Genomic DNA, 23,495 nt, shown 5'->3' with positions numbered 1-23,495 from the left:
GGCAGACGGGCTATAAAAGCTGCTCACGTTTACGGATGCTGTTTGGACGCATGTTGATGCACATGTTCTTCAGTCAATAGCATAGTGAGCATACGTAATAGCATTTATTGTATTCAGGAAGATTTAAAACAACAGAAATGTCTCGTCAATGTTGCAACAGCTGCGATACATCCTGTTACTTCTGTGGTGAGCATACGCTTAATGCTCAAAGATGCACCTTGACTGCATTTATTAAGAAAGCCTATGAGCTCTACTTCCGATGTAAAATTGGTGACCAAGAGAAACCCTGGGCTCCTCACATTTGTTGTGCAACATGTGCGGTCAACCTGAGAACTTGGCTCGGAGGTACTCGGAAGTCAATGCCATTTGCAGTCCCAACGATATGGCAAGAACAGAAGGATCAAGTGATGGACTGTTACTTCTATCTGACCAATGTATCTGGCTTCTGTACTAAAAATAAGAAATCTATTGAATACCCCAATCTGCCTTCAGCCATGAGACCAGTACCACATGATGATAGTTTGCCAGTACCGAAGCCACCAGAGACATGGAGCCTAGATGATGCAGATGAAGATGCCATAGCATATGAACCAGATGTGGAAAAACGACACTGATCCAGATGCTGAACCCTTTATGCCTGATTATCCTCATCTGATAACACAGCCAGAATGAAATCACCTGGTCAGGGACTTAGATTTGGCAAAAGCTAAAACAGAACTACTTGGTCCAAGATTGCAAGGATGGGGTTTGCTGTTGCCGAGTACAAACATTTCTATCTTTCGGAACCGTCATTTTGTTGGTCCACAAATCAGACAGGTCATCAATAACAGGGAGTTAGAAGATCTGCTGGTGGGGCCAGAGAAAATAGCATGGAAGGCATTTAAGGATGTTGTTGAGAATTGTCTTGGCAACTACACAGCGCCGCTTGACAACATGCTTAAAGCACACAAAACCATGAAGTGCAACATGTCACTGAAAATTCCTTTCCTGCATTCACACTTGGACTTCCTCCCTGCTGATCTTGGTACAGTGTGTGACAAACATGGTGAAAGGTTTCACCGGGACATTGTGACCATGGAAAAGAGGTATCAGGGCAACTGGAATCCATCAATGCTGGCCATCTGTTGTTGGACACTGACACGAGAGGCATCAGATGCAGAGTACAAATGAAAATCTGCTGCAAAACATTTTAAGCTCAGTTGAACTAACACAACGTGTCAGCATCATTATGAGTTTAAACATGGTAAATTCACCCATCCATCCATTATCTGAACCGCTTATCCTGCTCTCAGGGTCATGGGGATGCTGGAGCCTATTTCAACAGTCGTTGGGCGGCAGGCGGGGAGACACCCTGGACAGGCTGCCAGGCCATCACAGGGCCCCCCCCCCACACACACACACACACACACACATTCACACCTAGGGGCAATTTAGTACGGCTGATTCACCTGACCTACATGTCTTTGGACTGTGGGAGGAAACCGGAGCCCCCGCAGGAAACCCACGCAGACACGGGAAGAACATGCAAACTCCACACAGAGGACGACCCGGGATGACCCAGCAAGGTTGGACTACCCCGGGGCTCGAACCCAGGGCCTTGTTGCTGTGAGGTGATCATGCTAACCACTGCGCCGCCGTGGTTAGTTATTGTAATGTTTCTCCATTTTCCCACGTGATACGGCAAATCTGAAATTACTTTTGTGTTCGGCTTGACACGGTCTATCGTAATCTCTATAAAAAATAAGAAATTGTTGTCCAGTGTAATTTAGAGGTGTAAAATTTAAATTAAGATTTCCTATTCAGCCTTGTACCCAAGGGGCAAAAAAAAAAAAGATCTCTAATTTGCTGGAAAATAAAGTCTGTTTTTTTCTTAGCGTTTGTTTTGTATTGATCTATGCCCTGGCTCCTTTTTGGGGGGGGGGGGGAGTAAAGTTTAACTTCTAAACAAACATGAGCTGAATCAATACCGTCTCTCTCTGTCAACGTTATGTCCAAACCTCGGGGCGCTTGTTTGGGATACGGTCGTTATGAAGGCTCTTTTAGTGTTGCTCGTTTTGACGAGCGTGGACGAGCTCTTCAGGACGGGGGGATGCACGTCACAGTAAGTTCACCCGGCACATTTTGCGCGAGGTCGGCAGAGGTGTTCCAGCAAGCGGTGAGATTTGTTCAATTCAAAGGGGGCGTCCGTCCGCCGACTGGGTTGTGGAAAACCACCAGGGCCGCGAACACAAACAAACACACGTAGGGTTGTGGCGATGCGCACATGTGAAGACTCGGGTTTGCTGGAAAACAGCACATGGAACACGCATGTGGAACCGGTTACTTTCTTGCCCGGTGCGGGATTCGATACGAGGCGCACTGCGCCACAAGGCGACATCACTAACCGCTCGGCTAAAGGGTCAGACTCGTTAGCTAGGGGCTAACGGGTCTTATTAGCAGTTTACACATGTACACTGTGCTAAACGAGTACACAAATAAAACTATTAACGTGTTATCGTCTTTATTCAGTGACAGGGTTTTATCAATCACGCCGAGGACGCAGGATCAAGTGGATGTTTTGAAGAACCTGTCTACCCACTATGAGGTACAATTCTTTAAAATCAACGTTGTCGTAACCCTGAAAGTTTACCTATTGTGGGCCTTTTACCCCCCCCCCCGCGAGCGGGGGGCGGGGGGGGCACGTTCTCTTAAATTTAAGTGAACTTTTGTTCTTCCAGGCAGTGTTATGGCGCCCTGTTTCCCCCTCGCTCATTAAAGAAGGGAATCTGGTTCATCTGATGGTCCCGTCAAAAACCTCGGACGCCGTGATGGGTGTGCTGAAGGAGCATAGCATAAAACACCAGTACGCTGACCGTCTCTGGACGGCTCCTCTGTGTCTTCTAAGCCGCGATTGGCCCTCTTGGGCTTTCATCACATTTCACTTACGCTTAACTCCAGCTAGCCCGCGCTCAGACTTTGTTGTGATTGTTTTAGGGTGTTGCTCCGCAACGGCGAGGCCCTGATTGAAATGCAGAAGAGGAACGACTCCACGTATATGCGGAGCCCCTCGTCTAACAATGAGAGATACCACAGCCTGGAAGATGTAAGGCTCTCATCTCTACCTGTCAGCATGTCCTCAAGAAGAACTGTGTGTGTGTGTGTGTGTGTGTAGAGGTGCTGTGTGTGTGTGTGTGTGTGTGTGTAGAGGTGCTATGTGTGTGTGTGTGTGTGTGTGTGTGTGTACACGTGTGTGCGTGTGTGTTGAGGTGCTGTGTGTGTGTGTGTGTGTGTGTGTGTGTGTGTATACGTATATGCATACAAGGACAGGAAGTGTTACAAGATAGATTCCTGTTTGCATTTCAACGTTTTGGGTGCTATATATATATATATATACACACACACACACACACACACACACACACACACATATATATATAACTTTGTTAAAAGAAACACTCAACGGTAGGGAAAGTGCTCAACAAATAAGGAGCAAAATAATCCAGCGAGTCAAGTAAATTCTTAATGAGACAGTACAAGTCTGTTTCATGCCATAAGTAATCATCAGCTGTATATATATATATATATATATATATATAAAGTGATAAAATGTTGCTCACCTTATGATAGATCACAGAACATCAGAGAGAATCAATGTCACCCGTTCGTTGGAAACATGAAGGTCACTCTCTTGAAAGCACACCTTTGCAACACATTTAGCAATAAAAGTCATTTTTGCTCACGGGCGCCGTAGCTAAACAAGACCCCGCAACCTTCCTCACTTGCAAGATGGCAAAATCAGGAATCTCGGACATATTGTGAAAGGCACACCTTAAAACTAGGTACTAGGGAGCGTGCATAAAGAGACACATAATTTGCGCCCTGTGTTCGCAGTTTTTTTAGGTTTTCCTTCCAAGCCACCACTGTTCTCTGCAACACTGCACATGTGGGTCCTTTTAGCGTAGCATCGGTCACACGCTGGGGGGGTTTTATCAAGCCTTGCGCGAAAGAAGGACGATTCAAGACCGTTTAACAGCTTAGCTTGAAAATCTTCTCTTTTTTTTTTTAGATTGGTTCACAAGGAGATTCTGAGGGTAAATCTGCATTTACCCTCAGTCTGTGTTTGTCCTACAGTGGATTCTGAACAGTAACAAGTCTCACCGTGCTATCTCCACCATAGATCTACCACTGGATAAACAGGACCACGCAGGAGCACCCTGACATGGTGAAGGCCATTCTGATAGGCTCATCGTTTGAGAAGCGGCCGATCTACATCATGAAGGTGCAGTCGTCCACTGATCAGTCAATAATCTGTGATCGGCGTGATGATGATGATAATGCTGTGTCACGTCACAGGTTATTGATGAATAATGAGTTTGATTGTTACCTTGGTATAAACCTGGAGCATCTCTCTCTCTCTCTCTCTCTCTCTCTCTCTCTCTCTCTCTCTCTCTCTCTCTCTCTCTCTCTCTCTCTCTCTCTTGATCTCTCTTCCACAGGTGACGTCCAAAAAAAGGAACGAGGGCAACAGAGCGATGTGGCTGGACTGTGGGATCCATGCCAGAGAGTGGATAACCCCTGCGTTTTGCATGCGGTTTGTACAAAATGTAAGCACTGTCCACCCAAACCCCTTTAGATTCACTGCGGTTTGGGCTATTCGTAGCCGTGGCCGTGACCTTCCAATAACTTCTGATGACTTTGTATCAGTGCATACACTTCCCGTACCCTTAAAGTCCTTGAAGCAATAATTGTGCAACCAAACTCCCCTTTCTTGCTTTCCCGCCCCTGCAGGCCCTGGCACATTACAATATCAACCAAGAAATTACTAATATACTAGACAACATGGATGTCTATGTGCTTCCTGTGATGAACCCTGATGGCTACAAGTACACATGGACCACAGTAAGAGCGCTATACCAAATATAACTGGTATTTGGCATACTGAACTTAGTAGTTAGTATACATGTGACAGAATCATAGTACTACAGCTGGTGTAATGACAGCAATATCCGCTATATAAATTCTTAGATGGATTGCCACAAATGATTGCATTTACATGCATATTTCTAATGTGCACATTTGTGAATATGATCACTTGTGCTCAGAACCGGATGTGGCGGAAGAATCGCTCTTTCAGCGAGAATAGCAGCTGTGTCGGCGTTGACCTCAACAGAAACTTTGACGCCAACTGGTGCAGTAAGTCGTCCCTTTTTTGTGGATTTGGCACATGTAGCTCACAGCAGAGGCCATGTTCCACAACAAAAGCAATGTTGGACTTTGATGAGGTGGTTCTTTTATTCCCACACACACCTCAACAGTTGGTCTACAGGCTGACTAGGCACGCCAGCAGTATGAGGTTGTCAAAATTCACCTTAAAAATGGACAAAAACTCACTGCTTTCAATCAAAAGTTCAAAGTATATAGGGCGCCCGGGTAGCTCTACAGACACTGTGTCTGCGGGTGGGAAGCCGGATGTGGGGTACGTGTCCTGGTCGCTGCACTAGCACCTCCTCTGGTTGGTCGGGGGTGGAGGGGGAACTGGGGGGAATAGCGTGATCCTCCCACGCACTACGTCCCCCTGGTGAAACTCCTCACTGTCAGGTGAAAAGAAGCAGCTGGCGACTCCACATGTATCGGAGGAGGCACGTGGTAGTCTGCAGCCCTCCCCGGATCGGCAGAGGGGGTGGAGCAGAGACCCAGATACAATTAGGGAGAAAAAAAAGGGGGGGGGGCTCAAAGTCTGGGCTTAGTTCTAGCTCACACAAACAGTGCCCAGTAATCTAACAGGGAAACTATTTCATCTGTTGCCCATCACTTAACTTGTTTATGAATTATGCTTTGGTGTGGTGGTCTAAGTGGAAGACGCTAGTTTTAATCCAGATAAAGCATCCAAAGGGCTGAGGTGTCCTCACACTGACTCTCTTCCAGCTCCAGGGACAGTTTTCTATCATGAGCCTGTGGTCCAATCACCTTTTGAAGGGACGCAAGCAAAAACAGAAATTCTTATTATCAGCGCTATATAAAATGCAACTTGATTGATTGATTGATTGATTGATTGATTGCTATCAGTCAAAGAAGAAAGAAGAGAGCCAGCAAAAAAAAAAAATTTTTTGCTCTTACTTATGGAGGTGTGTGGTGCAAAAAAGTGAAAGATGATCTTCACAAGTAAAATATTGCTGCAAATTGTGTATTTTAAAGTTACATGAGTGCGCTATGGGATATCGTAAATATCCCTCTATATTTTCCAAAACATTGATTTATATCAGTATTTGTAATAATATTTACCTGTAATAATGTTTACTTTAAGATGTGAAAACCTGGAGTGGTCCTAAAATCCCATTTTCTTGACGATTACAAATCACATTTGGGGTTTGACAAATACAAATCAATTTGGGGCGTCCTAATGGACGGCCTAGGTGAGGTGAGGAGGTGCGAATTACAATCTGCATCACCTTTGCCTATGAAGAATTAACCTCACCGAAAAAATTAAAAAAAATCAGTCCAAGCCGTTTTCTCTTCTTCAGCTCATGCATGACAGTTATATGTTGTAGGATATACACTCCTCACAATACATTATACCCTGCCCTGTTCTAGCGGAGGGGGCTTCGGATGACCCCTGCTCAGAGATCTACTGCGGTCAGTATCCGGAGTCGGAGCCTGAGTCCGCGGCTGTTGCCAAATTCCTGCGCAGTCATAAGGAATCAATTAAGCTCTACTTCACCATCCATTCCTACTCTCAGATGCTGCTCTTCCCATACTCCTACACCTATGACAAAACAGAGAACCACAATGACCTGGTTAGTGGTTCACTACCTGTCTGTTTATCTGTCTGTCGATTTATCACTGGTTATCTGATCTGCTTCCCTTGGGTGCCCCTTAGTTTCAGGTTCATTCTACAAATAGCTTCATCTGTGCAGTAAATACATTAGTTGAACTATCAGAGAGTGTTGAATCAGTTCATCTGGATACAGCATTTACTGACGGAAACGTCTCATCACTCATCTAAGTGACCCTTTCAGTCTAAACTGACTGCAGGTATCCCCTCTTATAAACAATGCAGTTGCATAACGACCGAAATCCTCGGCGAGTTCTGTATGCAATTACGGGCGTGACCATTTAGAGCAGGGGTCAGGAACCTTTTTGACTGGGAGAGCCATAAAAGCCAAATATTTCTAAATATATTTCATTGAGAGCCATATAGTATTTTTAACGTATAATAAATTAAATATGTCTTACTTTTAATGCGACTTCTGGTGCTGCATGGCGTATCGAAGTGCCGCTTTATATTTGACCGTTTCATCGATGCAATTTTATCATTGCATATTAGACATACCGCAGATCCTGCTCTCTCCACAAATGCAAATTCCTCTGTGCACGCAGCCTGGAATGCACGGTAATCATCGTCTTTTTTTCTTTTCGCCATCTTTTCCGTTACAAGGGTTGAAGCGGATAAACTAGCTGGCTATCTGATAAAATTGATTTCTTCACCTTTACAATGACCCGGACATGCTCCCGAGTCATTGGTTCCCGACCCGACCCACGGGTGACCCGTGACCCGTGAAATTTATCTTCAAAACTAATTTCTGTTTACTTTAAAATGACACAGTATTATTAAGAAATATCACAAGTATTTTAAAATCAGTTCCAAACTGATTTTTTTTTTTCAACTCAAAATTGTCTGGGAGCCATATGCCGTCACCGGAAGAGCCATATATGGCTCGCGAGCCATAGGTTCCCGACCGCTGATTTAGAGTTTCAATGGCCATGTGTACTATTCATAGAGGATTCGGGAATGTTTGCGATCACAGCAGAGGATGCAGAGGAGGCAGAGGAAGATCAGATACATGGTTTATCTGTGGAAAACATGGCTACTGGGCCAGGGACTGTCCAGACAACAAAGACTGTCCAGACAACAAGGATGAAGCCGGGGCAGTCCAGCATGCAGACTGACTGGCGGCGAAGTTGGGCGAAGAGATGGATCTTCGTGGAAGTGACACACAGACCACAGATTGTAAAATGGCGACAGATGTGCTCTTAAGGCGTGCAACATCTCATCGGCTTTGCCAGCTATTTGGCCAAATTCATGCCACAGCTGTCAAGCGTCTGTGAGCCGTTGCGACGCTTACTGGACAAAGAAACCCCCTGGCACTGGCTGCCCAAACATGAGGCAGCAGTTTATGAACTCAAGTCTCTGGCTACAACCATGCCTGTCCTGTGCTACTATGATGTGACTAAGCCAATCACAGTCCAGAGCGACGCCAGCCAGGGTGGGCTCGGCTGTCTCAGCATCATCTTGGCCTGTCAGAGGTTTCACCACTACTTATATATGGCCGTGAACTGATCACGGCAGAGACAGACTATAAGCCTCTGATTTCTATCTTCAGCAAACCTCTCCTCAGCGCACACAAGGGGCTTTAGAGCATGCTCGTGACCTTACAGAACTACAGTCTGAAGGTCGTCTACAAACCAGGGCCTGAAATGTTCATCAGCGACACGCTCAGCAGAGCAACAGCAGGATGCACCGGCAGAGGAATGGCCTCCCAGCGGCACGCTATCTGCTCCTTACAGCAGGTGCAAGAGGACGTACAGCACGTGAATCAGGCAGACCACTTAAACGTAAGTGACAGCACTTAGAACAAATCAGGCTGCACACTGACACCGGGATGAATGTCTGCAGACACTAAAGTCTACAGTTCTCATGGGCTGGCCAGATGCAAGAGAAGAGGTGCCTCTCATTATCAGAGAATATTGGCCCTACCGGGATGAGGTCAGCACACAGAACAGCATCTTATTCTGGGAGCAGAAAGTCATCATCTCGAAACCGCTATGCTCAGAGATACTTACACACATACATACGAGTCATATAGGAGGAGATGCATGCTACCAGCAAGCTCGAGAGATGTTGTACTGGCCCAACATGTTGGCAGAAATAAAGGACTTTGTGAGCACCTGCTCAACCTGCAACAAGTATGCTCACAAACAGCAAAAAGAGACCATGCTCTCACATGTACTGCCCACCAGGCCATGGCAGATCGTGAGCATGGACCTGTTCAACCACAGGCAGAAGGACTATCTGCTCATAGTCGACCACTATTCAGATTTTTGGGAGGTTGAGCTCCTCCCGGACTTATCCGCAGAGACAGTCATCAAGCATTGTAAGGCACAGTTCGCACGATATGGCCAGCCAGACAAGGTCATCACAGACAATGGCCCACAATTTACTTCTGAATAGGAGTTTGAGCACACGACCTACTCTCCAAGGCACCCGAAAGCAAATGGCAAGGCAGAGTCGGCTGTCAAGATTGCAAAAAATGTATTGCGTAAGGCCATGCGTGACAGTGACGACCCTTGGAAGGTCATACTACACTGGAGGAATACTCCCAACGAAAACATGGACAGCCGCCCGGCACAACGCCTCATGTCTCATTGGCTGAAAACCTCCATTCCAGTGACAAACAAACTCCTCGAACCAGAAACTGCGTCACAGGAAGCAGCTTGCCAAGTTTTTCTATGACCGGTCTGCCTGGACCTGCTGGAGCTGGAGGTAGGGGAAACTGTCCGAATGAAGCCCCTGTCTGGTTATAACACTGGTCTCTGGAAGGTCGGGACCTGCCAGAGCTGGAGCTGGAGGAGGGTTCAGCTCCAGCTGAACCCTCGGAGGGACACAGATATACAAGGGTCGGATGGCTGTCTGAGGCCCAATTTATACTCCAAATGTCGGCTAGCAGACAGATGTCTCGTGACAATTTTGATGTCATGAGAGACACTTTTTGTGTCTCCCAGGGCTGTCGTGTACACGACACATTTTCTTATGTCGCAGACTCGCACACATTATGTCGCTTAGCTGTGATTGGATAGTTGGATTGAAGGGACGAGGTGTTCGAGCGTTGCCATGGTTTTGTTTGAGAGTGTTGTTTACATTACGCGCGCTCATTCATAAAAGGAACACTCGCTACTGTTTACAACACAGCGCGTGACCCGAAACGTTTCCATAGATACCAGGAGACAGCGACATTGCGACAAGCATAAATGCAACAACTCGAGAGACACTTTTTTGTCTGCCGGGAGACATTTGTCTGCTAGCCGACATTTGGAGCATAAATTGGGCTTAAGCCACCTGAGAGACTCAATTTATAATATGGACTGTGTATGGCTGTTGCCAATAAGAAAAAGAAGAAGAAAGAACCAGAAGGAATGTGGAAAAACAGTAGTTAACAGAGACTGTTGTAATGTTTTGATACATGAACATTTGTATTTTATTTACAAGTTTGACATGTGACATGTGACATGTTGCACTATGTACTTGCACTATGCTCTGATGTGTTGGTGTTTACTTTGGAATAGGAGGATGTTACAGGGTCTAGTTAGATCGATGCCATTGGCAATCTACTTCTTTGTTGTTTTATGCATGACCCCAGATGTAGGGAGTTGTTAAATGCTTCTTCAGATTACATGTCCTGAACTTGCCTCATGTTTGTCATTTATTCATGCATTCAGTATATCCTAGACAAACACAAACCTCCTGGCACTTAACAGTGCACACTACATTGCTTTGTTTGTGCCGGGGGACCCAATCCTTTGGGTGGACCACCTTCTGGCGCAGCATGTTTTGAGGTTTGAAAGCAACTGAGAAGCTTTTCCAACACTCCCGCCACATATGGAATCCTCACTGGCTTATGCTTAGGCAGCTGTTGTCCTTCTCTCTTCTATCGGCTGGTGCACTGTTTGAGCGTCTTCCTGGCCTTGACAAATGCCCAGTTAGGATAACCACACTTAACCAGGGCCTGTTTAATGTGGGATTTCTCCCCTTCCCCGGACACTGTGTTGGTGGGGACATTGTCAGCTCGGTGGTACAGCATCCTGATGACTCCTACTTTGTGCTCCAGTGGATGATGAGAGTCAATCCTTAAGTATCGATCAGTATGTGTTGGTTTGCGGTAAACATCAACAATCAAATGTCCCCCATCACCAATTGCAATTTCACAGTCTAAGTAGGTTAACCTGTCATTTTTCACATCCTCCCTGGTGAACTTGACATGGTTGTCCACAGAGTTAATGTGGTTGGTGAAATGTGGTACATCCTGAGATTTCATTTTAACCCAGGTGTTGTCCACAAATCTGAAACAATGGCTAGGTGGTGACCCTGGATAGGACATCAGAGCCCTCTTTTCCACTTCCTCCATATACAAGGCGGCCAGTACAGGCGAGACTGGGGAACCCATAGCACACCCATGCCTCTGCCTATAGTACTGCCCCCTGTATGTGACGTACGTGGACTGAAGACAATTTCAGGAGCAGACACACTTGGTCAGTGTTAAGGGTGGTCCTACTGCTAAGGTTGGGGGTGTTTTGTAATTTCATATGGACTACCTCCACTGCTTCATCAACAGGAACGCACATGAAGAGAGACTTAACATCATAAGAGACCATTGTTTTATCCACCTCCATAATAATGTCCCTCACCTTATCCACAAAATCCATAGTGTTCTGAATGTGATGTTCATTACTGCCTACTAACAGGTTAAGAATAGATACCAGAAACTTAGAGATGTTATAGGTCACTAAGTTAATCATACAAACAGTAGGCTGTAGTGCCACATTCTGTTTATGTATCTTAGGTAACCTATACAGACTAGGTGTAGCTTCCCCTGGGTATATAATCTGTGGTACAAAATTCTGTCAATAGCATTGTCCTGTTTTAACAGGTTCAGACAATCTACCTTTTTCTTGTAACCACTGCCTGGATCTCGTTTCAGGGGCTCATAAATATTCATGTCGCTAAGTAACGTCGCAACTTTCTCATTATAGTCTGTCTGGTTTAATACAACAGTGGGGGGAGGGGGTTGCAAACATTCCCAAATCCTCCATGAATAGTACACATGGCCATTGGAACTCTTGTTAATAGTCAAGTCTGTTTGCATATGAAACTGATTGTTGGTTTCGGTCGTTATGCAACTGTATTGTTTACAAGGGTGGGGGTACCTGCAGTCAGTTTAGACTGAAGAGGTCACTTAGATGAGTGATGAAACGTATCTGTCAATAAATGCTGTGTCCAGATGAACTGATTCCACCTTCTTTGATTTTCTTACCTGGATTATTGAGCATGCATCAAGACATTAGTTGAACTAGAATGATTCAGTACTGGGGGAAAAAATTATGTTGAAGGACACATTTCCATAGGAATTCAACTCAACGCATTTCCTGTTGAAGTAAACACTTCTCGTGTTCATGGACATTTTACCATGTTCTGCAATTGGAAAGTTTTGCATCATGCTGACCAATTTAATTCTTAATGATATTTGTTTGTTTAGCAGAACTATGTAATAAGATGTTTTATGTGGTATTTAAAAAGCTTGCCATGGCCCATGAAGCAGCAACGCGTATCAGAAGGCATTATCACAATACCTACACATATGGTGCCGGAGCAAACACAATATGTGAGTAGGCCTTCTCAAAGCCACAGCTATGTTTCTCTTTTTTTTAAATTTTTTAAAGATTGTATGAGTCACATAGCTGCTAACTTTGAACAGTTGAACATTGATTTGTGTTCCATTCTCATCTTCAGATCTGGCCCCTGGTGGCTCGGACGATTGGGCTTACAACCTTGGCATCAAATACTCCTTCACTTTGGAGATGCAGGACCGCGGGCGTTATGGTTTCCTTCTTCCACCGTCACTCATTCACAGAGCCTGCGATGAGGCGTTGCTTGCTGTCAAGACTATTACCACAAGGGTCATAGAAAAAACACAAGAACCTCTGTAAAACAGCAACACGGTCCCTCTTAACAACTCTCTATCTAAAGCCAGAGCAGTTGGGCCCTATGAACCACTGTCATAAATTTGATTTAAGATGTAACCAAGAGTTGTCTTTATTCTTCTTCTCTTTTCTCATAAACACTGGTAGATGCAAAGATATGGTAGGCTTTTGTAAAGGACATATATCGTCCAGAATTATTGCAGAGAAACTGGTGGACATCATAACTTCGAACGGTGGTTTCATCTGATGGTGTGAACAAATAGCCATTCATCGCGCCTGCAGTTCACCTTGTCCACCTATTGGGGGAAGCATCACAGCCGAACAGCATCCGTCGGTGACGGCGGTCGTCTGACCAAAACCTGATGCGCGCACCCGTGGCCAAAATGAAGGCACACAGGGGAGCTTCCGCTGCAGACATGAAATAATAAAACTCGTTTCTGAAAAACGCGAATCCCCTTACTGGACAAAAATAAATGCGACACCGAATAATATTTTTTTTGGGTAAGACGTGTTTTCTTCTCTTCGTTATAGCAAAAAAAAAAATATTGGGGTAATTTGTTTCCTTCTCCCGGAGGGGGAATTGTAGGCCGCGCTTTCAAGACAGCGCAGTCGTTAAGCTAGCTCTCTGCTAAATGCTAAATGCTAGCTGTCGCCTGTGCGCGACCGCTTTCTTTGTTTTGCGGGCAAATGTCGGATATGTTAAGTCTCAATGTGCGAGACGGCTAGTCTCCACCCGACTGCGATACGAGAAGAGCGTACGCTTTGTTACGAGTCTCGTCTCTCTTCGTCGGGCTAGCCGTTGCTTATAAGTATGCACCGGTGTTAACGTCAGTTGTCGTTAGCCTGCCTACGCGAGGCTGCAGTGCTGCCTATTGCAAGCTCGGTACAAGCGAAAGTCAACAGTTGCAGCGCAGGTCGGACACTAGATCGTGTTATTTGCATGTGGTGGCTTTGAAACAACCCATGTGCCCGGGAGAAGTGTGCATGCAGTCGGCTTGGTCCCTTCAAACCTAACCCAGGCAGTTTTCTATGAGCTAAACTGGACGATTTGAAAGTGTCGCGTCGGCGAAAGTATGCCAAGGCGATAAAAGAATACGGCAAAGATCCATCCGTTAAAGGACACGCTCGTCTGAAACTGCGCCTACTCTCGGCAAATGGGAGGGAGTAGGCACTGAAATATGTTATTACGCATCGATATGCATTTACTTTTACAAACTTCAATAACGATGGGTGCGATGTGATGGGGATGTACGGAATCTGTGGCTGCATCTGAAGTTTAGAGTAACTCATGTCTTGTATAATAACTTCCATGTCTGCCTTTTAAAATAAATAGAGTTATGGTATGGCTTTATGTGTGCTCAGTGATCCGGGTAAAGAAATCACAAAGTTGAGTCAGTTCATGTGGACACGACGTTTCTTGACAGAAACGTTTTATCACTCATCTAAGTGACCGCTTCAGTCTCAACTAACTGCAGGTATCCCCACCGTCATCGGTTTCATATGCATATTACCATAACCATTAACTAGAGTTACAGTGGACGTGTATTCGCCACAGAGGGTTGGGGAATTGTTGCAATCACAGCATTGTTGATGGGGAGGAAGGCTAGTTTGAACAGGGAGTCAAAGAGGTCGTCTATGTGAAGAAGGAACGACCATCCTTGAACCGGGGGGGGGGGGGGCTAAGAGTACATCTGTCACCATCTTACAGTGCTGTGATTGCAACTATTCCTCAATCCTCCGTGAATAGTACACATGGCCATTGTAACTAGTTAATGGTTACGGTAACGTGCATATGAAACCGATCGTTGTTTTTAGTCGTTGTGCACTGTATTGTTCATGTGGGGTTGGGACACCTGCGGTCAGTTGAGACTGAAGAGGTCACTTAGATGATCGATGAAACGTTTCGCTCAATAAACGTGTTCCGATGAACTGATTCAATTTTCTGTGAGAATTATCGTATCTTCAGTATAATTGCTCATGATGAAACAAGAACATACAGATCCAGGTAATCTAATTCCTTATTATTTAAAGTCCTGCAGAATGTCCAAGATCAGGCGGAAGGTAACAGTGGAGAATTCTAAAACCATATCTGACGGCAGCACAACCACCACCACCACCAGTAGCACCAGTAACCCCACTGCCGCCTCTCGCCGGCCAAGTGTGTTCGAAAGACTCGGTCCCAGCACTGGGAGTAATGCTGCTGCTGACGTAAGTGTATCGGTCAGTGTTACTTTCCAAGAGCTCAAATGCACAGTTAGAATCATTACAAGCATCTTTCTTGGCCCAGAAAATACTTAGAAAGGCCTTGACCAAGGTCGCAGTCAAGTCAAATTTACTTGTCTAGCCCTATATCACATTTTAGACATGGAGGGCTTTATAATCACAATTACATTATGTACAATGTACAACACCCCCCATCTTTAGACCCTTGATTCGGATGGGGAAGAAAACAGCCAAAAACGTTGTCAAGAAAACAAATGGAAGAAACCTCAGTGAGAGCAACAGAGAAAGAATCCCTATTCCAGGATGGGCAGGCATGCAATAGGTACTGAGTTGATAGAGTAGACAAGCAGTAATGGATTTAAAATAAGTACTCGGTAGGGCTAAGTGAATGGGCATATTAGAGCACAGTCATCAGAATCATATTTATTGGCCATGTAGGTTTGCACGTACATGGAATTTGACTCCGGTTTCATGGCTCTCTCAGTGTACTTAACATAGAATAACAACACAACAACACAAAGTGCAATGGTGCAGAGAATATAACAGAGATGCTGAAATAGATGTTAGCAGCTTACTTGTACACATGCCTGAGGCAGATGGACATGACAGAGCGTACCAGTATACGTACAATGTACATTACAGTACAGTATAGTATATACAAAATGATTGGATTTATTTGATAGTTTTAAGTGTTCATTTGAATGACAGCCCGCAGAAAGAAACTGTTTTTATATCTGGTTGTTTTGGGGAACAGTGCTCTGTGGCGCTTGCCAGAGGGGAGGAGTTGGAACAGGTTGTGACCAGGGTGCGATGGGTCTGCAGTGATTTTCTGCCCATTTCTTGAGTCTGGAGGTGTATAAGTCCTGAATGGAGGGCAGGTTGGCACCAATGATTTTTTCTGCAGACCTAGCTGTCCGTTGTGGTTTGTCCCTGTCCTGTTTGGTGGCCGAATCAAACCAGACAGTGATGGATGTACAGAGGACAGACTGGATTGTTGGTCGCCTCATCGCTCAGAGGCTCCTGCTGCCGAAAGACCTGGTCACGGCTCTTTTCTGTCCTGGCCCCACAGTGGTGGAATGAACTCCCCACTGATGTCAGGACAGCGGAGTCGCTGCCCATCTTTCGGCGCAGGTTGAAAACGCACCTCCTCAAGAACTACTACCCTGTTACTTGCTAATAGCACTCATTGTATTCACTCATTTAAAAAAAAAATCTCTTTCTCGCATTTTTACTTTAGCACTGGTTTTGCTCTTAGATGCTTGTTTAGAGAGAAGATGCACTTATGACCTCTGATGACTAGTAGTTCTCCTGATTTCCTACGTTAAATGCACTTATTGTAAGTCGCTTAGGATAAAAGCGTCGGCTAAATGAGTGTAATGTAATGTAATTATTGCGGTGTAGAACTGAAAACAACAGTTCCTGAAGCAGGTTGAATTTCTTGAGCTGGCGGAGAAAGTACATCCTCTGCTGGGCCTTTTTGATAATTGTGTCTATGTTGGATGCCCACCTTAGGTCCCGGGAGATTGTGGAACCCAGAAATTGTAGGTTTTCACTGCAGACACCATGCTGTTGAGTATGGTGAGGGGTACCGTTGTTGGGGTCACCTCCTGAAGTCCACTATCATCTACACTGTTTTGAGCATGTTCAGCTCCAGGTTGTTATGGCCGCACCAGAGGGCCAGCTGATCAACCTCTAGTCTATATGCAGACTTGCCAGCATCCCGGATAATGATGTTTTGTTTCATTTCATGTGCGCAAGTGCATGAAATTAAATGACAAAGTGTTTCTGATTCTGATAAGGCCAATGATGGTTGTGTGTCATCCACAAACTTCAGGAGTTTAACAGACGAGTCACCTAAGGTGCAGTTATTTGTGTAGAGGAGAGAGCATACATCCCTGGGGGGCAACAGTGCTGATTGTCTGGAAGCTGGATGGGACTTTGCCCCCCTGCTGTCTGTCAGGATACTTTTAATCCACTGGCAGATGGGGGCTGGTACAGCGAGCCGGGTAAGTTTGGAGTGGAGGATATCTGGGATGATGATGTTGAACGCTGAGCTGAAGTCCACACACAGGACCCTTGTGTATGTCCCTGGGGGGTAGAGGTGTTGGAAGATGTAGTGCAATCCCATGTTGACTGCATCATTCACTGACCTGTTTGCTTGGTAGGCAAACTGCAGGGGGTCGGGCAGGAGGCCTATGATTTCCTACCGGTCGGCCAACACCAGTCTCTCAAAGGATTTCATGACCACAGACGTTGGGGCAATGGGCCTACGGTCATATAATCTTGTGATATGGGGATTCTTGGGGACTGGAATGATAGTGGAGCTCTTGAAGTAGGAGGAGACTTCACACAGCTCCAGTGATCTGTTGAAGATCAGTGTGAAAATGCGGGCCAGCTGGTCAGCACAGACTTCAATACAGGAGGGTGACACACCATCTGGGCCTGGTGCCTTCCTGGTCTTCTGTCTCTGGAAGAGCTGGCGCATGTCCTCAACACAGGTCCTGAGTGTGGGTGGGGGACAGTGAGGAGGGGATAGTGGCTGGCAGGGAGTGCAGTTGGTTGTGTATTGTGGCTGGAGAGGCTGAGACGTGCAGTAAAACCCAGATAGTTCCCTGCAGTGTGTGTGTGTGTGGGGGGGGGGGGTGGTCTGCTGTAATTGGTAATGTCTTTCAAACCACTCCAGACTTGATGATGGGTCATTGGCAGAAAACCTGTTATTCAAATTTTCAGAGTAGCATCTTTTTGCCACTCCTGGCTTTGGTATACCGGATCCTGTCTCCACTCCTGTAGGCTTCCTCTTTGGCCTGACGACGCTGCCTAAGTTTTGCTGTGAACCAGGGCTTATTGTTGTTAAAGGTTCAGAAGGTTTTGATGGGGACACACGTGTCCTCACAAAAGCTGATGTAAGATGTCACAGTGTCAGTAAGTTCATCCAGGTCTGTAGATCCAGCCTCAAAAACACTCCAGTCACTGCACTCGAGGCAGGCCTGGAGCTCCAGTTTTGACTCATTGGACCATTTCTTCTTTTCCGAGAATCGTCACCTTAACGTGGTGGAGGAGTTTGTGTGTCCTGGGGATCCTGGGAGCTGTGTTGTCGGGGCCATAGCCCCTGGTAGGGTCTCGCAAGGCAAATTGGTCCCACGGGAGGGGCCAGACTAAGAGCAATTCCCAAAAAACCCAGTTAATTTACACCAGCAGAGTTACAGCACCTCGCCCAGAAAAGGGAAACCGGGGCCCCCTCCTGGAGCCAGACCTGGGAGGGGAGCTTACTGGTGAGCGTCTGGTGGCTGGGCCTTGGCCCATGGGGCCCGGTCAGGCTCAGCCCGAAAAAACAACATGGAGCCACCAACCCGTGGACCCACCACACACGGGGATGAGCATTGGGGTAGGGTGCAATGCAGGCCGGGCGGTAGGCAAAGGTGGGGACCGGGGTGTGCTGACTTCTGGCATCGCAGATTGGTCCTTGGGACGTGGAATGTCACCTCTCTGGCAGGGAAAGAGCCTGAGCTGGTGCGGGAGGTGGCGCGATACCAACTAGATATAGTTGGACTCACCTCCACACATAGCATGGGCTCTTGTACCAAACACCTGGAGAGGGCTGGACTTATTACTTTTCCAGAGTTGGCCAAGGTGACAGGTGCCGGGCGGGTGTGGGGATACTCACAAGTCCCCGGTTGAGCGCCGCCGTGTTGGAGTTCTCCCCGGGGAATGAGAGGGTTGCCTCTATACGACTGCGAGTCGCTGGGGGAAAGGCTCTGACTGTTGTGTGTGCTTATGCACCGAATAGCAGTTTGGAGTATCCAGCCTTCTTGGAGTCTCTGGGCGGTGTCCTGGATAGGGCTCCGCCTCGGGACTTTATAGTTCTGCTGGGGGACTTCAATGCGACCATCCCTGAACCAAGGGGGTGGCTAAGAGAACATTTGTCACCATTTTACAACACTGTGATTGCAAACATTCCCAAATCCTCTGTCAAACGTACAGATGGCCATTGAAACTCTAGTTAATGGTCACATCTTTTTGCATATGAAACTGATCTTTGGTTTGGGTTGTTATGCAACTATATTGTTTATAAGGGTGGGGATACCTGCAGTCAGTTTAGACTGAAGAGGTCACTTATGCCCCTTTTCTACTACATGGTACCGACTCTACTCAACTCGTAGAGTGTTGTTTTCCATTACCGTAATAGTACCCCCTCAGTGTAGCTGCTCTGCCTTGATTTTGGTACCCACTCCAGTTTTTTTGGAACCTCGACAAAGGTGGTACCAGAAACGTGGTAACAGTTACCAAAATGCCAGTACTTTCAAGTAATGGAAAACGAAAAAGTCAAGTCGAGTTGAGCCGGTACCATGTAGTGGAAAAGGGGCATTAGATGAGTGATGAAATGTTTCTGTCAGTAAATGTGTCCAGATGAACTGATTCAACTTTTTTATTTTGTATCTATTTTGTATGTCAGTAAGATTTATTTGGTGTTTTCTGTGTAAATGCAAGTACTTTGTACCTCATTTCTACTGCTTTAATGATCTTATTTGTTATAATGATCTCACTTCATCGCATCAAGTAGAATTTTTTTTCTCTTACAGAGTCACTGTAGAAATTGGCTGAAGACTGGTAATTGCAGTTACGGCAACACTTGTCGCTATACACATGGAACTCAGCCACGAGGAAAAGGATTTAGTTTTAGTCGGTGAGTTGGCCTTTGAGATTTGCCATTTATATTCTATGGGATAGAGATACGCGGCATGGTGGCGCAATGGTTAGTGTGGTGGCCTCACAGCAAGAAGGTCCTGGGTTCGAGCCCCGGGGTAGTCCAACCTTGGTGGGTCATCCCGGGTCGTCCTCTGTGTGGGGTTTGCATGTTCTCCCCATGTCTGCGTGGGTTTCCTCCGGGGGCTCCAGTTTCCTCCCACAGTCCAAAGACTTGTAGGTCAGGTGAATTGGCCGTACTAAATTGTCCGTAGGAATGAAAGTGTGTGTGTGTGTGTGTGTGTGTGTCAGTGTCAGCCCTGTGATGGCGTGGCGGCCTGTCCAGGGTGTCTCCCCGCCTGCTGCCCAGTGACTGCTGGAATAGGCTCCAGCAATCCCCACAACCCTGAGAGCAGGATAAGTGGTTAAGATAATGGATGGAGATGCATGTTGTTACCGGATTAATATTTTCACAAGTAGGTTATTTCTATTTGTTTCTAATAAGTTCTGGGTTTTATTTTTTCGCTGCCTTTTTTCTGATAAGATGACTGCTCTATAGCATCTTAATTAATTACTCACTATTGAAATCTTGTGTGTGTGTGTGTGTGTGTTTTGTGAAACAGGTCAGCAGAGAGGCCCACTGGTGATCTGCGGGAGAGGATGAAGAATAAGAGACAGGATGCTGACTCAGAAAACGTGAAGCGAGATCTTGAAGAGCCGACGTCCCCCACTGTTAGAGTAAGTTCATTGGTCTCTGGTTCGGATGATAGGGTCCCTAAAAGACATCTTTTAACAGACATCTTTTATAACCGGCAGATATCATACACCAGGGGTGCCCAACTCCAGGCCTCGAGGGCCGCAGTGTCTGCAGGTATTTGTTGCAACCATGCACTACACCACCTGATTTAACTAATTCCTTTCCCTCCTTGTTCCAAGAGGTGAGCTAATTAGTTAAATCAGGTGGTGTAGTGCATGGTTGGAACAAATACCTGCAGACACTGCAGCCCTCAAGGCCTGGAGTTGGGCACCCCTGTCATATGCTCAGTGACAAGAGGCAAAATTCCGTCCCAGAATCCTTTTGGTTTATCATTCTCACAGACAATGACTGTATGTATTGCGTTCTTTGTTTTCATAATTTTAACATTGCATGTGTGTGTGTGTGTGTGTGCGTGTGCGTGTGCGTGTGCGCGCGTGCGCGCTTACATTTATGCTACAGCGGAGAGACTCCTCTAGAGGCCGACACAGGGAGAAAGAGGATATAAAGATAACAAAGGAACGTACTCCTGCCAGCGAGGAGGAACCCACAGAGTGGGAAGCCAATCGTGAAGGTTCTCTTAACACTTTTCTTTTTCGTACCGTGGGCATGTATACATTAAAATAAATGTCTTTACGCATGCTCAATAATCCAGGTAAGGAAATCACAGAAAGTTAAATGAGAAATGTTTAATCACTCATCTAAGTGACTTAAATGACTGGTAAGTGACTGGCGAATGGGGAGTCAGAGAGGCCATCTATGTGTAGAGGGAACGACCATCCCTGAACTGAGGGGTGGCCCTAAGAGTACATTTGTCACCATTTTACAATGTTGTGCTTGCAAACATTCTGTGAATAGTACACAGTACACACAGCCATTGAAATTCTAGTTAATGGTCATGCTCATATTTGCATATGAAACTGGACATTGGTTTCGGTCGTTATGCAACTGTGCTGTTTGTAAGGGTGGGGATATCTGCAGTCAGTTTAGATGGAAGAGGTCACTTAGATGGGTGATGAAACATTTCTCAATGTTTAAATACCTATATGCTTTTAAGCATCCCTGTTTGTCGAATGGCTTTCAGACTCTGACATCGGAGACTACGACTACGAACTATCCCTAGAGATGAAACGTCAAAAGATTCAGCGGGAGCTGATGAAGCTGGAACAAGAGAACATGGAGAAGAGGGAGGAGATTGTCATCAAGAAGGAGGAGGCGCCCGCCAAAACACGAACCAGCAGCGCCTTGAAGGTAAATGTGGCTGTGTTTTGGATCGTTCAGCTCTACCTGCAATTGAGAGGACAAAGAGAGAATTTGACTTGAAAGAAAGTATGCTTCACATAAAGTTGAACCAGTTCATCTGGACGCAACGTTTATTGAGAGAAAACGACCAAGGTAGGTCTTTTACTCAGAGAAAGTTGAATCAGTTCGTCAGGACACAATGTTTATTGAGAGAGAAACGTTTCATAACTCATGTGAGTGACTGCTTCAGTCTCAACTGACTGCAAGTATCCACACCCTTATAAACCCCCTTATAAACCGTGTAATAACATACATCTGTCGCCATCTTACAATGCTATGATTGCACACATTCCCAAATCCTCTGAATAGTACATATGGCCATTGAAACTCTAGTTTCATATTTGCATATGAAACTGGTCATTGATTTCGGTCGTTATGCAAATATATTGTTTATAAGGGGTGGGGATACCTGCAGTCAGTTTAGACTGAATAGGTCACTTGATGAATGATGAAATGTATCTGTCAATAAACGTTGTGTCCAGGGGGCGTACCAATACGGGAATCGCCGGATCGAATACCTGTGTTACCTCTGGCTTGGTCGGGCGTCCCAATTGGCCGTGTCTGCGGGTGGGAAGCCAGATTTGGGCATGTGTCCTGGTTGCTGCACTGGTGCCTCCTCTGGTCAGTCGGGGTGCCTGTTCAGGAGGGAGGGGAAATCAGGGGAATAGCGTGATCCTCCCACGCGCTACGTCCCCCTGGTGAAACTCCTCATTGTCAGGTGAAAAGAAGCAGCTGGCAACTCCACATGTATCGGAGGAGGCATGTGGTAGTCTGCAGCCCTCCCCGGGTAGGCAGAGGGGGTGGAGCAGCGACCGGGACGGCTCAGAGAGCAGGGTGTTTGCCAGGTACAATTGGGGGGGGAAATCAAAAAATAAACGTTGTGTCCAGATGAACTGATTCAGCCTTCTTTGATTGGTCTTTTACTGTTTCTCTAACATTTACATTAAAAGGAAATGCATTTACAAAACCAACTTCTGCTCATGAACGTTGTAACTCTTAAATAATATACAACACGACTGGAGTTTGTCATGTGTGATTTTCATCAAAGAAGCCAAAGTTACAGTGTCACCTCTGTGCTTTTCGCAGTGGTGTCATGGCAGTATTTGTGGGCACTGGTGGTGTAATAAAAGCCTGACTCAAGTCGCCATCTCACAGCTGGAATACACTGCTGTGTTGGTTCTGGCTATCTATGGGTCTGCCACTTCTACCTCTGTGGCCTGTCCATTGCACCAACACATTTCTTCAAGGGACTACAATTTTGAATATTGCATTTGCTCTCTCATCGTCTCCTCAGCTCTCCCCTGAGCGATCAAGCTCAAAAGGTTCACCCTCATCCAGGAAGTCCGCCGGATCTCCCAAACACAAAACTGGAACCAAAGCCTCAGGCTCTGGGAAGAAGGAGAAGAAGTTAGTGATAGCCTCCCCTGTTTCAGACTCTGCCAGGTAGGAGTCTGTTTTGATTGTTATCTAAACAACTTCCTGCTTTTTCACATATGAATAGAATGTCTTTTTCAAAAATACAAACACAGACCAATCAGTGTCAGAATACTTTTTGATTAAATACCAGAACTGAAGGCGCCTACCAATACGGGGGTCGGCGGTTTGTATCCCTGTGTTACCTCCAGCTTGGTTGGGCATCTCTACAGACACAATTGGCCGTGTCTGTGGGTGGGAAGTCGGATGTGGGTATTTGTCCTGGTCACTGCACTAGCACCTAGCATCTCCTCTGGTTGGTCGGGGTGCCTCCGGGATCGGCAGAGGGATGGAGCAGCAACCGGGACGGCTCAAAAGAGCAGGCTAA

At 46.1% G+C, this 23,495-nt stretch overlaps 2 protein-coding genes across 3 annotated transcripts in view; both read left to right on the top strand.

The window, feature by feature from the left end:
- The first annotated feature begins 1,995 nt into the window (after positions 1-1,995).
- cpb2 (carboxypeptidase B2 (plasma)) lies at positions 1,996-12,835 on the top strand. The gene is made up of 11 exons (XM_056301241.1): positions 1,996-2,101; positions 2,509-2,584; positions 2,718-2,842; positions 2,974-3,082; positions 4,157-4,258; positions 4,476-4,583; positions 4,768-4,878; positions 5,082-5,172; positions 6,571-6,773; positions 12,329-12,413; positions 12,542-12,835. Exons 1-11 carry the CDS (start codon positions 2,028-2,030, stop codon positions 12,736-12,738), a joined length of 1,281 nt encoding a protein of 426 aa, XP_056157216.1. The 5' UTR covers positions 1,996-2,027; the 3' UTR covers positions 12,739-12,835.
- A 123-nt stretch (positions 12,836-12,958) lies between these two features.
- Positions 12,959-23,495, top strand: part of zc3h13 (zinc finger CCCH-type containing 13) — a 34,296-nt gene continuing 23,759 nt past the window's right edge. Inside the window, exons 1-7 of one of the 2 annotated variants that reach the window (XM_056301239.1) lie at positions 12,959-13,233; positions 14,764-14,940; positions 19,536-19,639; positions 20,262-20,376; positions 20,855-20,966; positions 21,477-21,643; positions 22,989-23,137. In XM_056301239.1, the coding sequence (XP_056157214.1) occupies positions 14,773-14,940; positions 19,536-19,639; positions 20,262-20,376; positions 20,855-20,966; positions 21,477-21,643; positions 22,989-23,137 (815 nt within the window). In that variant the 5' untranslated portion in view covers positions 12,959-13,233; positions 14,764-14,772. Of the gene's footprint in view, positions 13,234-14,763; positions 14,941-19,535; positions 19,640-20,261; positions 20,377-20,854; positions 20,967-21,476; positions 21,644-22,988; positions 23,138-23,495 lie in introns of those variants that run through there. The other variant, XM_056301240.1, reaches the window with a different exon arrangement.

This window comes from Lampris incognitus, chromosome 21, assembly GCF_029633865.1.
Source record: "Lampris incognitus isolate fLamInc1 chromosome 21, fLamInc1.hap2, whole genome shotgun sequence".
NCBI lineage: Eukaryota > Metazoa > Chordata > Actinopteri > Lampriformes > Lampridae > Lampris > Lampris incognitus.
This window is presented reverse-complemented; position numbering and strand designations above follow the sequence as displayed.

Coding starts and splice junctions, on each gene's coding strand:
- cpb2 (XM_056301241.1), top strand. CDS start 2,028: ATGAAGGCTCTTTTAGTGTTGCTCGTTTTGACGAGCGTGGACGAGCTC. Junction 2,585..2,717: donor ACCTGTCTACCCACTATGAG/GTACAATTCTTT, acceptor TTGTTCTTCCAG/GCAGTGTTATGGCGCCCTGT. Junction 6,774..12,328: donor CAGAGAACCACAATGACCTG/GTTAGTGGTTCA, acceptor GTATTTAAAAAG/CTTGCCATGGCCCATGAAGC.